General features: G+C 37.2%; 1 protein-coding gene across 3 annotated transcripts in view; it reads right to left on the bottom strand.

The window, feature by feature from the left end:
- Window positions 1-15,311, bottom strand: part of arnt2 (aryl-hydrocarbon receptor nuclear translocator 2) — a 64,804-nt gene that overhangs the window by 6,515 nt on the left and 42,978 nt on the right. For all 3 annotated transcript variants that reach the window (XM_056744783.1, XM_056744782.1, XM_056744781.1), the window contains 5 exons: window positions 12,638-12,789; window positions 5,381-5,456; window positions 3,102-3,225; window positions 1,890-1,989; window positions 1,550-1,691 (listed from right to left, as the gene is read on the bottom strand). In XM_056744783.1, coding sequence (XP_056600761.1) covers window positions 1,550-1,691; window positions 1,890-1,989; window positions 3,102-3,225; window positions 5,381-5,456; window positions 12,638-12,789 — 594 coding nt within the window. The remainder of the gene's footprint in view (window positions 1-1,549; window positions 1,692-1,889; window positions 1,990-3,101; window positions 3,226-5,380; window positions 5,457-12,637; window positions 12,790-15,311) is intronic.

The following is a 15,311-nucleotide window of genomic DNA, read 5'->3' on the forward strand; positions in this document are numbered from 1 at the left end:
TCTTTCATTGGTTCTTTGTGCCTTTCTTTCTTTCGTTCTTTCTTCCTTATGTTCTTTTGCTTCATTTCGTTCTTTCTTTGGTTATTTTGTTCCGTTCCTTCTTCCTTTCATTCGTCTGCGTGTCTTTCTTTTCTTTTCTCTTTCATTCATTCATTCTTTCGTTCACCTTTCCCTTCATACTACCTATCTTTTGTTCCTTTCATACATTCTTTTATTCGTTCTCGTTTTGTTACTCCACGTTTTTGTATTTGCTTCTTTCTTTCTTTCTTTCTGTCTGTCTGTCTATCTGTCTGTCAATATTGTTCTGAAGTCTTCTGAACTCCGATCAGTAACCAATAAGTGATAGACAGCACGACCGGTTATATCTCCAAAAATGATACTTATACCTTTCTACCTAACTAACTCTGTAGCTATTTTTTTCTGAACATGCAGACAATCCATAAAAGAAGAATAAAATAAACCTGGCAGCAGGGGAACAACAGCTTTGTGTTATGTTTACAGCGCCGCTAGTAAAAGAGCTAAAGCTGTGATTCACTGCTATTTTTGGAAACGTTTTTTTGTTATTATTGAACCACATAAATAATAATAATAATCAATGTAAACACATTTAGATGTCAGCTAAACATCATTCTGTGACGCTCTGCAACTGTAAACAACGCTAGCCCTCATGTGTAATCCAGACTGAAACAGTCAGATGTCAAGCAGATGAGAGACTTTAATCGATGGAAACCACAACGCTACTCCATACCAGCGTTACTCTGTTCTTCTTCATATCGCAGGGCTTCATATTTGATTTGGCTTTATATGTAATGTTGTAAATATTGCATGATGGGATAATCTGATATACATGGGATTTATTGCTGAGTAAAGAGACACAGATGACAGACCTTAAAGGGGCTTTTAAAAGTATCAAAAACACAGGCGTCTCCATAACCCCAGTAATATGTGGCTCAGATCATTCTGTATATTTAGGATGTTAAAGGGGTGATTCACCAGAAATACGTATTTTTCTGTGTCTTTGGTGTGTTATAAATTGCCCATGCATGTATTAGACACGTAAAATTGCTAAACTTTAAGTGTCGGAACAAAATATGTATTTTATCTAGAAGCGAATGCTCACCTAGACCTGCCTGAAACACCTCGTGTATTCACACCCCGGCAAATCTACGTCAGTTCGTAACACAATTTGACTAAGACCGCCCAAATCTAAACGCAAGTAAGGTGGGCCGTCTTGTGAATCTCATTGTACCGTCGCCGGTACAGCCTGATGTTCCGAATGTGGTAAGAGACGTTACATTTCCGTGCAGTATTAGACCAATCACTACGCACTAGTGACCTGGCCAATCATAGCACACCTCGCTTCTCAGAGCGATGAGCTTTGTTAAATATCAGCGCGTTTCAGAGAGGCGAAGCAAAGAGGAGATACATTGACAGTATGTGGAAAATACAGTGTTTTTTTAACCTTAAATCCTGTACACACATTATATTACATCTAAATCGAAAAAAAAAAAAAAAAATTCAGGCGGGCGGCCTGTGAGATTCCTCTCACCTGTCCAGAGAAGGGCGGTCGGCTTCCCGTCCACGACACCTGACCCGTGTTGATCTGCCGGGATATCTGGGAAAGATTCTGTCCACCAGAACCGGCCGTTGACTGGATGTCACTGACCCCCGGGACGTGAATGACGGATGAGCTGAAACAACATCAAGTGTGTGACTATTTAATATCTAAACGGACAAGCAATTGTAAAAACAGAACACACTTAATGCCTTCTATGTACATCTAAAGTGCTTGGATCGCTTTAGCGACAATGAAAATATTAATCTCCATCAGTTCTTACAAAGTTATACTACTAGGAGACTCTTTGTCTTAATACACAACAGACTCGTACCCAAAGCTCTTGCCCGAGTGTCCTGGTTGGAACGGGCTTCCTTGAGAGTAGAGCTGCTGTCCTCCAGTTGTCGACGATGGGACCATCATCTTCTTATCAGCTAAACACCAAAAAAGAAGTAAACAATCGCAATTCACTATACACGACAACAATACAGTGCAGTTTATAGAAACCAAGACTGGACAAAAACCACCATGAAAGCCACATATAGTGTGCATCATGTCTGCTTATCACCAAATTATATTTGCTTTGGAAAGCTTTGGCAGAGGACGGGAAAATGATCAGTGAAGTTATAAAATTTCATAACTGTTTCTCATGTGAAGCTCTTGTATGGCTTAAGAGGACTTTGATGTGTACGGACGTGTTGTATAATGGCACAAGCTATTTTAGGATGTTTAAGTTCATCCCAAAATGAAAATGCTTACATCATTTTCTCACCCTCTTGTCATTTTGAACCTTTATGACTTTTTTATTCTGCAAAACACAAAAGAAGATATTTTGAAAAATGTTGATAAAAGAAACCGTCGGTCCCCATTGACTCGCATCGGTTTTGTCTCCATACAATAGAAGTCAATGGAGACCGACGGTTTTCTTTTAACAACATTTTTTTCAAAATATCTTCTTTTGTGTTTTGCAGAATAAAAAAAGAATAAAGGTTCAAAATGAAAAGAGGGTGAATAAATGACGACAGAATGTTCATTTTGGGCTGAAGTATTCCTTTAAAGCATTTTTGAACTTGTAGGGTCTGAGTTTTGTCCTGGTAAGAATGTCACATGTGAACAACATGAGGGTGAAAAACAGCAAGGAATTTTTTATATTTGGGTGAACTCATCGTTTAAGACTTCAGATACGGTAAGAGCTCTGTCATCGCACACCACATCAAAACATCATCTTAATTTACCACAGAGATGCGGAACAAAGAGAAGACGGGTAAACAGATAACAGCAGTAAAAACGCAATAATATTTTTCATACAGGGGTTGTGGTAAGAAGAAAACGTGTGTGCTGTAGTTTTTTGACATTCTAACGCAGAACAATGGGATCATCTCAGTACATCAATTCCACATTTACACAAAAATTTATGTTCACAATGATTTATTCCTTGCTGAAAAAACAGGTTTCAGCCTAAGGTAGCTCACAACAATTTTTCTGTCAAATGAATACATTTTCAGCTAATTTAGTAAAGTAAGAAGGATATAAAATGGAAACATACATCCAGAGATTGCAGTATACATGTCGCTGAAGCGTGGGTCTCTTTCCTGGGAGAACAGCGATTCGGTTTTGTCGATGGTTTTGCCTGCCTCGTGAACACCAGCTGGCACGCTGGCGACTGGCACCTGCGGGCATCAACACAAGAGAGACGATCTGAGATGTGATTTGTTCAAAACTGGCCTTGTCAATGTTCCTGCTTCCAGAAGTATTTTTCACATTTATTTTCTGCGTTGGGTTTTGAAAATATTTTGATGAAGAGTTCCATATTTCAATAAACTATTGGACCAGACCATCCAGCTCTGGTATAAATCAAAACATTGCCACATTTAAGTAAAAAACTCTGATCTTGATCGGTTTGCTTCTATAGATCGGTGAGACATTGAATGCTCATTTTTCCTATATGGGTGAACTGTTCCCTTAAGTATGAAACTGTCAATCAACAGTGACCTATTATACTGATTCTATAAACTCTAACTTTTGCTAAATATGAATTGTGTCAACGCCTTAATCGCAAATGGAAAGTCAACACAGATTGTAAATGTTGATCGGTGCTACCCAAGAGCCCATGTGTGAGGAGTTATCAATTTTGAAATAATCCTCTTTATTATATGAAACAGACTCCCATTACAGCTTAACATAAACAGGCGATGAGATAACATAACCATATTACTACATTTGACTCAAAACAAATGTGTAGAAGCTGTACATCAGCTGAAGAGGCATATTCCATATGAGCCCTGATTACATACATGTCATCATGTGTTATATGTGTGACTTCATACCAGATCTTTTCCCAGAGAGAGAGAGTTTGAAATGTCAGCTAATAACCTAAAGCTAATGTTACTGTGATGTTATGGTGCTTAAAGGGATACTTCACCCAAAAAAGAAAATTCTGTCATTAACTCACCTTCGAGTTGTTCTATATCTGTATAAATGTCTTTGTTCTGATGAACACAGAGAAAGATATTTGTAAGAATTCTTATTACCAAACAGCTCTCGACCCGCATTGACTCCCACAGTAGGAAAAATTACTTTATCTTTTTCAGTTCTGTTGAACACAAAAGAAGATATTTTGAAGAATGTAGGACCGCAAACAGTTCTGGGGCACTTTTAACTACCATTTGTATATTTCCTACTATGGGAGTCAATAGGTAGCAAAATCTGTCTGGTTATAAGCATTCTTTCAAATATCTTACTCTGTGTTCAAAGAAATGTTTAGAGATTTAGAAATAACTGGAAGGTGAGTAAACGATGACAGAACTTTCATTTTTGGGGGAACTGTCCCTTTAAGACTTACATCTGTGATTTCATTTGTTTGTATGATGAACAGACCAAAATTTAGTTTTTTATTCACTCTCTCTTCACATACAGAGGTCAAATGGTATCAATAAGATCAAAGCAAATTTAAATGTAACAGCTCGACATATTTAGTTATATTGCTTTTTGTTCTTTAGAAGTCAGACAGTTTTGACCCTCATTCAATTCCATTGACTGAAAAGAAACATCCAATCTTAATATTAATGTGGCTCTACATAAACATGAACAAAAACAGTACATATAATCATAATTACAAATCTGCAAAATAAATAAAAACTTTTTTTCATTTAAGATAAATAATTTCTTTAAAAAAGTAAACTTTCTTTTTATTACTTTGTTCTTTTTTTCTTCCCAGCTTATAAATATTTACCTGATGCTGCCGTCTTAAATCTTCAAGCACTGTTTACCACATGTGTTATTGTTTAAATATGTTCCCTTGCTGTTCATTTATTTGTTGGTACTTTATTTTATTAATAAATCTATACGGATAAAGAAGAAATGTATACCTGAAGCAATGTTTACTTCATAAAAAAATATCAGAAAGACACATATCACCGTTATTATTTGATAATATATAAATGTATATTAACATTTAAATTTTAAAATGATGAAGTGTTTAACAGCATACCAGGTTTGTGGTTGTTTTTAAACCTAGTTTACTGGCATCGATATTAATGGAATCGTTCACTTTCATCATTTATTCACCCCCATGTCATTTTAAACCTGTATGACTTTTTTTTCTTCTTCAGAACACAAAAGAAGATAATTTGAACCCCATTGACATCCATTGTATGGACACAAATCCACAGAGACATTCTTCAAAATATCTTATTTTTGTGGTCCACAGAAGAAAGAGTCACATACAGGTTTGAAGCACATGAGAAGGAACAAATGAAGACAGAAGTTTTATTGTTGGGTGATCTTTAAATTTAAACAATGCATTTTGCCTCTGTGTGTGTGTACCTGGGACAGGTCATAGGCAGTAAGTCCATCTCTCTGGTGAACTTCAAGTTCAGCCTGTTGTTGTTGCTGAAGTTGCCTGTAAATCAAACACAAAACATTAACTGTTAAGTAAACAAAAAGTAAATTTCATCAACACCTGCTGCTTAAATTCCAGAAGGAGCTCACATGAGGTGAGCACGCACATATACTGGATAAATAAAAAATTTATTATTTAATATGCTCTACACATTTTCTAAGCTCGTTAAAGCCACACTCCCATTACAGCAAAACTGTTCACTCGGCTGTCATCGTCGTAAGCACCTGCGAGCAATTTACAATCACATAAAAGAAAAACTCCAATCTATATAAACGTATAAAGATGGACATCTCCAGAACAGCTTGCGAAGATTACTTTCCAATAATTATGTCCAATCTGATGGGAAAATGTAGAGCTTGCCTGCACTGTCAATTTGGATAAAGGTATCTGCAAAAAGCATAAATGTAAATTTTATGAAATGTTAAAAAAGCAACTGGCACTTTCACAATAAGTGTGGGGTGAGGCTAACATCTCCAACGCTACCATGTTGAGCATTATGATTTATACATTATATACCAAGCCTGTCTTATGAGAATGAGTTATAATTTGAGCTGTCACATGTCATATTTTAGGAAATGTTGTAATTTCCAATCCTTGACTGTTTTAAACCGTTTATTAGACATGCAGCGATAATACATATTTCCAATAATAAGATGGCCGATTATCAGAGGTTTCTAAAGATTAAATTTGTATTGAAAATTATGAGTGATACCGTTTCTGAAGATTAAATTAATATTGAAAATAAAGAGTAATAAAATAATTAAAATAATATTTCTTAACTTTTTGAATGTTATTTATTCATATAATGACTATTTATATTGAACATCAAACTGGTGGTGTTTCTTAACATTTTCTATATACAGAGCAAAAATTCATTGCATTTTTCTGTCCTAATTTGATAGACAGGATATATCTGCTATATCATCAGCTGTTTTTAAACCATCAGCCGATAGCCGAAAGTGTGAAAAACTGCTTTTATCGACCGATAACCGATTATTAGCCGATATATCGGATTATCTCTTTCTTTAATGATTTTATATGCAACCATACCTACACTAAGACTTCTTTATGTAAATGATGTCTGTTATGGTTGACTATCCAATCAATTGTCTTCATAAATATCTGCCTTCAGAAGCAAAAAACGAACATGTTAACTGAAAAGTCTTTTCAGGGATCGACTATGAATGGCTTATGATTTTTTTCAAAAGTCTTCTAAATTTAGCAAGTAGAAAAGAGAATAATTATCCTCTTGTATTCACAACGTTAGTAAATTCAAACGTAGAGTTCTCTTTTTCGTGAAATATTTTGCGGCGCTTGTGTATTCAAACAAAAGCATCGCATTGTTGCCCACCTTTGACGTTTCCAAACGATGTCTTAAACCGATGCTTATGTAAGCACCTAATAAGTTTTGGAATGACTTCAGAGTGTCCATGCCTTCAAGGAAAATAGATCTCGAGTCCTTGACTGCTTCTGAGCAGTTGGGAAATTTCCCATTGAAAAGCTGAGCCCTTAATATAAGATGTCTTTGTTTAGTTTCAATATCACTGTGATTGGTTATGGAGCTTCAAATTCACCTGAAAATGAAGTAAGGGGCTTTTACTTATCGAAAGGAAACGTATTATGCTTAAGAACCCTATTATGTCAAGAGGGGGTTGGAAATGGCCCATGAAAATACCCAAACATTAGCGGTTTCAAATGCACGCTCAGTCTGGAATCGCATTAGGCCAACTGGACCGGCATTGGAATGAGATGGATCGAACCCAAAACACTGAACTACGCTTGAACTTAAGAAAGAACCTAAGGGAAAAAATTGATATAAAAATGGCAAAAATCACAAAAACATCCAGGCATCCAAGTTTCCACAGAAAGCCAAACTCCCCCAGCCTCTCTTCACAATTAACTCTCCACATATGAGAAACGCAACGGCGCTTTAATCTCGAGATGGAAAATCACGATCTGTTTTCTGCTCACAGGGGGCTGCCACAGTTCTCCGAATGGGAGGAGTCTCACAGGATGCAAGATTACTTATGGTTGTCACAGTAACAGGGGAGTAGTGAATGGTGCTGAAACTGGACCACACATGGTGATGAGAGAGACAGGCACGGACAAAGAAAGGCAGACGAGAAAGATATCAGCCTGACACAAACTGATATTACTTTCAGAGGACAAAATTCCTCCCTCAAAGCTCAGCATCACTCTACCGCTAATATCCAAGTGTTCATTAAAAGGATGGTTCACAAAAAATCCCTGGTGATATTTTAAACCTGTATGAATTTCTTCTGCACAACACAAAATAAGATATTTTGAAGAATGTTGGCAAGCAAACAACGTTGAACGCAATAAAACCTGTACAGTATACTGAGATCGTAATACCCATATAATAATACCTATAAATACTGAGATTGCAAGTGCATGCCATTAGACAACACCACAGCTATCTTATAGCTCATATAACAGTATCACACCAAACGAATGAAAGTCTAATAAGCTCGTGTTGGGTGGAATAAGTGCAGCATCTTCGAACACAATCCATCTCTTCATCCAGCTCATCCAATAGTTTTGACTGCGGTGTGATCTATAAGTCTGTCTGGCGCCTGATAGAAAATACACAAACTTTTGTTTCACAATCACTTGTCCTGTTAGTTCTGAGGAACTTCGTGTTTTACATTTACATTTACATTCAGTCATTTAGCAGACGTTTTTATCCAAAGCGACTTACAGGCGGGGTAAGCAATGGAAGCAATTGGGACAGCATAAGTACAAAAAAAAAGTATTTTTCAGGCAGCTGGGCGCAAGTAAATAAGCAAAAGATAACAGTTGACTTAAAATAAAATTTTTAATGTGTTCTTGTAGATTTACATTCTTTCTGTTATATGTATTTCAAAAATACACTGTCATTTTTTTTATTTTTTGGCAGTAAAATTTGAGCGGCAACCTTCCCGTCTCTCTTTTGAAACCAACATGGAAGTGACTGAAACTGCAATTAATTAATTAATTAACATGTGGTTTCACAAACCAGGCACCTCAGCTCCAGCCCACGTGCCGCCTTTATTCCCATTTTCGATTAAGCGAGAGAGAGGTGATGCCAAGATGGTGTCGTCCGGCTCTGTCCACTTTAGGCTTCAAAATTGCTCTTTACAAACCTACGGGTGATGTCAGACACTACATCCATGTTTTATACAGTCTATGGTAAAACTACATGCTTTTTTTACAGTTTTTAAATAATGCACAAAAAAAATGTGTAAAAAAATGAACATTTCCGGCTTCTGGGACGCCAGCCAAAAAAAGGACAATTACAGATTTTCACGTAAGATTCCATGTTTTTGTAGTCTTTCTGTAATTTGGTGTGTTTTAACGGTATTTCAATAATACACTGTAAAAAATCCTAAAGAAACGGTCATTTTCCGGGAGTAGGGGCGCCAGTAAAAAAACTGAAAAATAACTGTTTCTGACGTAAAAAATTACCTTTTAAAAGTGTCTCTAAAAAAATTGCAGTCTTTTTCTATAATTTGACGTTTTTACCGTATTTCAAAAATACATGGAAAAAGCAGAAAAAAACAGTCCAAGTCCTTAAAACTATTATTTTTACATTATACATGGAAAAAATCGTAATGAAAAAAAAATGCTAAATTATATTTTTTTTACAGCAAGAAGCAAATCCAGGGCTAAAAAAACAAAATATTACGATGTACATTCAAAACTGGGCCAATTCATGAGGGTCATAGAGGGTGTGACCCCAAAACTTTCCACTAATAACAAGCCCAGATCTTTTGGCAGCAGACATACGGCCACAGGTCTTTCCCAGCTGCCAAAGAGACATAACAAGAGTCTGGATGCCTAACTGGAAACGGGGGTTGATGCTACAAAGTGTTAAACTCATAGTCATTTATTAAGAAAATATTAAGGGCTGGAGAGGAAATAGAGCAAAGCAAAAATGGCATTGGTGGGTTAAGGACGATGCCAAAAAGAATGCGTCTCTAAACCGAACTGATGTTTTTGTCGCTATACCAAACAATAAAATAGCAGTGCTGTAACACTAAACGTTCCTCTCTTTTCTCGCCGTCTTCACTCTATCTGATTAGTGAGCACGCTGTCTGTCTGACGGGCGACTGTTTATCAGCGTCTCTCTCCACCCGCGATGTCTTCTTCATGCCCTCTGTCTCTCCCACAGTATTATTCTCTATCTGTGGGCAGTTTGCCAGTCTCCTGTCTCACCTCGGCCCTACTGCACATGAATATTTATCTCACCGATCCCTTCTGCGCTTAATATTTACCCATAAACTCAGTCAATATAAGAAAAAGACAACAAATGTAAGAAAGCTTTGTTTTTATGTACCTACTTTTAAAATGCGACACATTTTTGGAGCTTCTTTCATCCTGGGATGAGTTTTCAGACAATGCGTTAGTAAAATTTTGTAAATGAAATCCCATGTGAGTAATACTTTAGTATTTACTAGAGATGCACCCACAAACTATAATTGACAGTATATAAAAAACATTAACTTTTCTTCAATACACATTTTTCATATTTTTTATTATCATTACATAAATTATTGAACATTACAATTTCCCTAAATACAGTTCTACAACCTGCATTAAACTACAGAACTTTCTCTTGCCCAAATAACTCTTAAATTGAAGAACTCTGTGACTGAAAATAAGTTTAAATAATAAAATATAACTAAACTTAATCACAACCTTTTTTCATTTTTCTACTCTCACAAAAGTCTAAGATAACAATAAAAAATACTTGTTTATGAAACTTTCATTGCTTTATTTATTTTTTTGAAATGTTAAATAACTTTTCTTTATCTTGGGTCTGTAGTAGTAAAAGAAGTGGGTTGATATTAGCTGCCACTTCAATAAAAAGTAAAAAACTTATGAGTGAATTGTACTCTAAATATGTATTTGCCTTTTTGTGTTAGTAAAGAACTCAATCAGATATATATCACACATATTGGTTGATTTATTCTTTTTTTATAGTTTGGATTTTTTTCCAAGTCGTGTTGAATGTCAGTTTACCTCAGTGAAATGACCATAGTTTTAACATAAGACAATTAATCTGGTTGAATGGAATTTACATTTGTTTTACCCATAGTGAACGACTTCAACATGAGTTTAGCATGTGTCAGAGTTTAGCATCACAGTTAGCATGTAGTACATACCCGAAGTAGACGGAGCAATGAAGGTGAACTACTGGACAGTCAAAAATTGTCTGTGCACTACATGATGTGTGTGCGCGCGCGGAGACTTGTGCAGTTCGGTGGAATCACGCAGTCACAGGCGTAAATGAGCCGTGAAAGAAAGCTGTCTTGAAAGGACGTTTACTTGCATATTTGACATTATTGCCCACGTCGCTGGCAACATACGATCGGCTTCGAATCGGCAAGACGTGAGACTGACCGGCCGGTTATGGCCGATCATGTGAAAACCGGCCGATTCCGGATTCTGACCGGTCAATCAGTGCACCTCTAGTATTTACTATAGCAAACCATAATAAACAGTTTTATATTACAGTGATCATGTATACTAAAGTATTTTGTAGTACTGATTAATTGATAAGTTATCTTAAATAGAGTACATATTTACTAGGGTAAGATGAAAAATACCATACAATATAGAAATTTTACTACAGTTTACTAAAGTAAAGTTCTATGAATTATTTTCTCATACTTTATATTCATTTATGTATTGAGCACTGTCTCACCTGCCTCCGTGAGAAAAAAACACCTGTGATATATGTGTGTGATGTAGTTTGGGGGGTTTGGGAAAGCTTGTGACAGGTTTGATGAATCTCTTCCATATATTTACAGTCTCCCAAAAGACGAGCGCACACACACAACCGCTCAGGTGTGTATTGTCGCACACAGGCTCACACACACACACACACACACACACACACACACACACGCACACCTTCTGTCTTAAATATTCAGGCATAGCCCAAAAATAAAATATGAAGTGTGTTCATGTGTGATTTTTTTTACCTGTACAAAGTCACATGAGGTGAGACATGACTACAACGCTGTATACATTTTTTAACCCCTCCATCACACATAACTTGATATGACATATAAGGTTAAACTAGATAAGAGGATCATTTGAAATAATTGCACCACTTGAGAGATATAATCTCATTTATGTTAGAAATTGGACGTAATAATTAAGTAATTTGACATTTTAGTATCAAACTTCACCGGTCAAAAAGAATAACAGATCTTGGAATGTCATGACTGACCAATAAGAATCAAGTATTCCAGAAAGCCAAGTAATAAAATGTCTTTAAATGTATTATTGAACTACTGTAAGTTATAACCAGCACAACTAAAAACTCTGTATTTGCCTTATTACAAATACTTTTTGTTGAATGCGCTATATATTCGTTCTGCTTATCATAGTTATGTTAAAAATATCACCTCCCGTCCAAATCCATTTGGAAAAACTGAGTAGACTCTCTAATACGCTTTTCATGATGACCACTCATCGTGTGGGTCATGTACGATCATTCAAATGAATCACTTATGAGCTCAAAGTAGTTTAAGTAGACCCCTTAGTAGGTAGCTGTCTATGTAGAAATTGAGGCAGCTCAGAGCTATAGCGAGTTGACAGGTTAGATTATGATAACTGAATGTACCTTAAGGGGAGAACCCCACCGGGCTTAAATCACATTTACCAACTATTTCGACAAGCCCACATATTGAGCGACAAACATCCAAAGCGACTCCCGAGGGGTTCGGGAGTAAATAAGAGGCGCTTTTAAAATGCATAAGAAATACGTGCGCATAAATCAAGCCGATTCGTTCTTCCACCACCACGGGCAAATATTCTCCCTCATTTCAGAGGTGTTAAACAGAAGGAGAATAAATGACATCGATTTCATCTCTGAGGCCACGTAAACAAAAGGCTGACTTATCATCCCGGGGCGACTCGGTCGTGGATGTGCCCGACTGCTGCTAATTACACCAAATATCCAAGACCATCAGTCACCGAGCGTACTGATGACTTTGTGCTGTTATGAGATGCGGGAAATATTTATCAGCGTTCAGACCACAGCGCTGTGATGTATGTGGAGTTCATGGCGATGGAGAAAAGACGCAAGGTTTGGTTTAGAGGAGAGGAGTGGAGAGATGAAACGCAACAACACGAGCACAAAACAGACGACACATGGATCCTCGACTTACTTGACGTTGGTGTTGGTGCAGATTATGTACTCGATCTCGTCTGAATACGGGTTCTGGAAGGTGAAGCTGCTGGTTCTGATGAGCATCCATTCTCGGTTCTTCATGCGGAAGCGGTACATGACCGACAGAACCTGTCCTTTCAGCTTCACTACCTAAACAAAACGAGAAAACAAAACAACAGTTCACATCACGAAAATCTACATTCGTAAGAGTGGCATTCGTCAACGTGGCTTTAAAAGACGAACAAGCAAATTTACTAACATTTGTCTTTATTTGATTCCCTTTAGGAAAGACGCATTCAGCGGCCATATTTGCATTGCCTCCGGGTAGCTATTTCAGTCATAGATGACCAAGTTCTATCTACTCGAAGGAGGGAAGACAGATATGCTAAAATTGTTTGCTAAGCTGACAAAAAATAACAAATTAAACCAAACATCAACTGTGCCATAATTGTTTTACAATAAAAATACAACTTTTCCCATCACTGCAATGCGCATGATACACGACTCCACCTGTCATTTCAGCCCGATGCTCCAACTGTTTCTGCACGCATCTCAGCATGTCCGCGTGACATTTCGATCTGGTTGAAGGATGATCACCTGTAGCTGAACCTTGCAATAACAGAACTTCTTGCAATCCCGGGCGACCCAAAGACTCATGACAACCTCTCCATTCAACCGGGCTCATCGACCATCACACCTTCCAGAAAGGCCGAAAACCTGGGAGTGGTAATCGAGGATCAGCTAAACTTCACGGATCATATTGCCGGCACCACTTGGTCCTGTAGATTAATCCTCTACAATAGAGCTTGTTAATCGACGTCACGACATGTTGGATGTTGCGCCATCTTGGGAGTATGGCTGCTAGTGTGTTCAATGCAGTGTTTTTCTTGTTTGATTAGGAAATGACAACTTTGGTAGTTCAGTGTTGTTGTGTTAAAAACTGCAATAGTATTACGCAGAGTCGTTAAGGAAAAGCCCATGGTTCTTTCACTTTCGATTTCCCCATATATCAAACAAAACAAGTAATGGTACAAACCAAAACAATAATAGCAGCGGAGTATTATCCTCCCAAGATTGCGGCACCATTGCAACATGCAACAGGCGTCACGTCGGCTTCACGTTCTCTTAATGAGGAAAATTAGACCTTTCCTATACGAGAATCTACGCAAGTCCTAGTCCTGGCTCTTGTCCTGTCCAGACTGGACTACTGCAATGCGCTACTGGACGGACTCCCAGCTTGCACAACAAAACCTCTACAAATGATCTAGAATGCAGCGGCAAGAGCGGTCTTCAGTAAACCTTCATTAAGTTCCATTGGCTCCCTAAAGTCATTTGGATCAAATTCAAGGCTCTGCTCTTGGCCTACAAGACCACCACTGGCTTGGCACCCCCTTATCTTCACTCGCTAATGCAGACTTACTGTATCTGCCAGATCCCTATGCTATGCAAATGAACGTCTTGTAGTGCTATCCCAAAAAGGTTAAAAATCACTTTCCGGTACCTTCTCTGGATCTGTTCCACATTTCCCACTACTGCAAGTTCATTTCTTTTCTACTCTTTCTATCCTTTACAAAAAACTTTGTAGACTGTGATAGGTTATATGAGACAAGTTTAACTGTGTTTTTACTACTTTTTGTTCTCCTTATGTTGTTCCAATTGCCAACCTACAACACATGAGCAAAGATTCTTAAATCAAGAGTCAGAAAAGAGACTGTTGTAGTCAAAAACAAGAGACAATCAACAAAATATTAATAAATGATCAAACTCTACTTAATGTTTGATTTATTCCTTGTTCAGTTTTTTTTATGCATTTTTAGAATAAAACCAATATTCTTTTTGCCTTTTTTCCCCAAATAATCCTGTCAAATAACTTTCTCCATTTTGTACCATACTTCTCATGTTTATGTTTTTCATATATATTTATTATTTGTACCCCTGGGCATCATTATGGAATACCCTGAACCAAAACTTAAAGGTGGAGTGAATTTAGCGACATCTAGTGTTGAGGTTGAGAATTGCAACCAACGGCTCACTCCAACCCCTCACATTCCAAGCACTACAGTGGCTGACACAGGACACAGTTTGCCGAAGGAGATAATGTATTTATGAAACGTGCTCTGTAGAGCAGTTTGACCATTTAGGGCTACTGTAGAAACAACATGATGAATACCATGTAAGGGGACCCGCGGTGTATGTAGAAATAGCTCATTCTAAGATAATAAAAACATAATGCTTCATTATGTAAAGCATTTAAACACCTCTGAAGACATAGTTATGTATATCATATTGCATTTCTGTCAGTAGATCCTCCACAAAATGACATGCTGCACCTTTGAAGTTTCTTAAAACAGCTCCTTTAAACACAGAGAACAGCCGGCAGGAATAAAGAAAACATACATTTCTTTAGTTGACCTTTAAAGTGTATATACGGTGTTTAAATTGGATATTATATTATTGCAAAGATCTTGTGAGAGAAAAAGAGTTTAGTAGAGCAAGACAAAGATTTTTTAAGTCTTGAACACCACCACAGGCCATTTTGACCTCTTAAGACTTCACAGATATGCCAAACGCGCTCTCACACAACTCAAATGTTCACTTTGACTGCTCGCTTGATAGAGTTCAATGCTCCATCAGGAAAATGTCAACACAAATCAAACGAGTTTGACACAAAC

Source organism: Triplophysa dalaica, chromosome 1, assembly GCF_015846415.1.
Source record: "Triplophysa dalaica isolate WHDGS20190420 chromosome 1, ASM1584641v1, whole genome shotgun sequence".
Taxonomy (NCBI): Eukaryota; Metazoa; Chordata; class Actinopteri; order Cypriniformes; family Nemacheilidae; genus Triplophysa; species Triplophysa dalaica.